At 36.0% G+C, this 1,913-nt stretch overlaps 1 protein-coding gene across 2 annotated transcripts in view; it reads right to left on the bottom strand.

Moving 5' to 3' along the window:
• Positions 1–1,913, bottom strand: part of LOC107084605 (collagen alpha-1(XXI) chain-like) — a 30,740-nt gene that overhangs the window by 16,160 nt on the left and 12,667 nt on the right. For both annotated transcript variants that reach the window (XM_015374527.1, XM_015374528.1), the window contains exons 8-9: positions 1,600–1,683; positions 502–564 (exon numbers count right to left, since the gene is read on the bottom strand). In XM_015374527.1, coding sequence (XP_015230013.1) covers positions 502–564; positions 1,600–1,683 — 147 coding nt within the window. The remainder of the gene's footprint in view (positions 1–501; positions 565–1,599; positions 1,684–1,913) is intronic.

Genomic DNA, 1,913 nt, shown 5'->3' with positions numbered 1-1,913 from the left:
CTCATCCTATCTATAACATCCTATCTTTGTGAAACGGGATTTTCTGCGGTTACAGCGACCAAAACAAAGCAGACCGGACATCAGGAGCACACTTCGTCTGTCCTTCTCTCTGATTACGCCTAGATGGGACCGGCTTGTTGTTTTATTTTTTTGCTGTTTGTATTTGATTTTATGCCAGTCGTATCATTTCACGTGATCGTAACCCCCACCCAGGGATTTATGGTTATACCAACTGTTACCTCATAGGGACTAAATATGTATCACACATTAACTTATCAGCTGAAAACTTATAGTTATAGTTATAGTATACTATAACTTACAGTTATAGTATATTGCAAAGCAGAACATGTTGTTTACTGTACAAGTAAATAAAATATGGTGCTATACTAAAAGAAGAAAAAAAAATACATTAACGCTGCAGATCTTTTCATATTGCTGTTTCTGGTATAACTTTTACCAGTATTTGCTGTATATTTATATAATTATTATTGTAGTACTCACAGGCTTACCATCAGCACCAGCAGCTCCAGGCTGACCAGGCATACCAGTGCTTCCCTTTTCCCCCTAAAAGGTGTAAAGAGGTGCTTCAGTCATTTTTACTAAAATCCTTATCTTTTATTGAACAATCTTCACATACAATGGAATAATTACAAACATCCTTGGTGGCAGCATGTTTCTGTTTGCACTGTTGTTTATTTATCCATTAACTGCTGAGAAAGCTGGTTTGTCTAAAGCAACATGTACTGTTTGGAGCCATATGTAACATCTGCAAGCCAGCAATGCTCCCAGCACTTGGACCTATTCGTAATTGTTGTAAAAGCACACTCGGTGACCTTATAAACAGAAAAAAGCTGCTTCAAACCATGTATCGAAGGTTTTAATTAACAAGTTTGTTTTTTCTTGGCCATGTCGATATCCGAGGACCTTGTGAAAGAGCGGTTACTTGTGTAATTCGAGTTTCTTCAGCAAGCGCAAACATGCAGGCTTTATTCCATGTTGTCTGTGATTCTAATTTTTAAGCATTGATGGTTTTTTTTTAAACAAGTTCTGTGGATGTTGGCAAATTATAAAGTACAAAATTATAAAGTCTGGTTTGAAAACACAGACTTTAAGTTATTCCCAGTGGCCAACTTCTGTTTGCTTAACTGGTAGAAACTGTTTAGCCATTAAAGTACTTGGACCTCCCAAACTGTTCTGCATCTGATAAGTGCACTGAATACAAATATGCAATTTGACCTACAGTGTTTGGAAACTAGTAGGGCTTGCTGTATAATTTGATCAGGATTTAGACATATCTTCCAGTTTAACGCAATGACACCAAATGTAGATTCTGAGGATAACAGAAATTGATACTGTAATGCTACATTTTAATCAACATTAACTTATAAATTGAATATTTCTCCTAATTTCCCCAGAAATCTGCTACACTTCAAAGTCTTCTTTCTCATTCAATTTTTGCAAGCCTCATTTTTATCACATGGAAATCTCTGATCTTAAATGTTAATAGTGTACTTTAGTGTTGAAACATTTGCATGTTAAACAACTAAGCATGTCAAAAGAGAAAAGGAGCAGAAAAAGAGAAAAAAAGAGAAAACTAACTGTTGTCCCTGGTGGTCCGGGAGGTCCGGGAGGACAGGCACAAGGTTCTTGTGTTGGTTCAACATAAGGAGGACTGTTGGAGCACTGTAACAGTTAAAGGAAATATCTATGACAACATTCATTCTACAAGATGTTACAGAACATTCTCAATCTTATATGGAAATATTTCAATCTAATCAACCCATCTTTACAAACCTACCTTACCGTACATGAAAACCTAATCACACCTCGTTAGGTGAAGCATTACCTTTGGTTAATCATCATTTTTGGGAGAAATAAATAAATGCATATATAAATACACACACACACACACA

This window comes from Cyprinodon variegatus, unplaced genomic scaffold (genome assembly GCF_000732505.1).
Source record: "Cyprinodon variegatus isolate N-32 unplaced genomic scaffold, C_variegatus-1.0 Scaffold104, whole genome shotgun sequence".
NCBI classification, from domain to species: Eukaryota; Metazoa; Chordata; class Actinopteri; order Cyprinodontiformes; family Cyprinodontidae; genus Cyprinodon; species Cyprinodon variegatus.
Note: the sequence above shows the minus strand (reverse complement) of the source record. Positions and strands in the feature narration are given on the sequence as shown.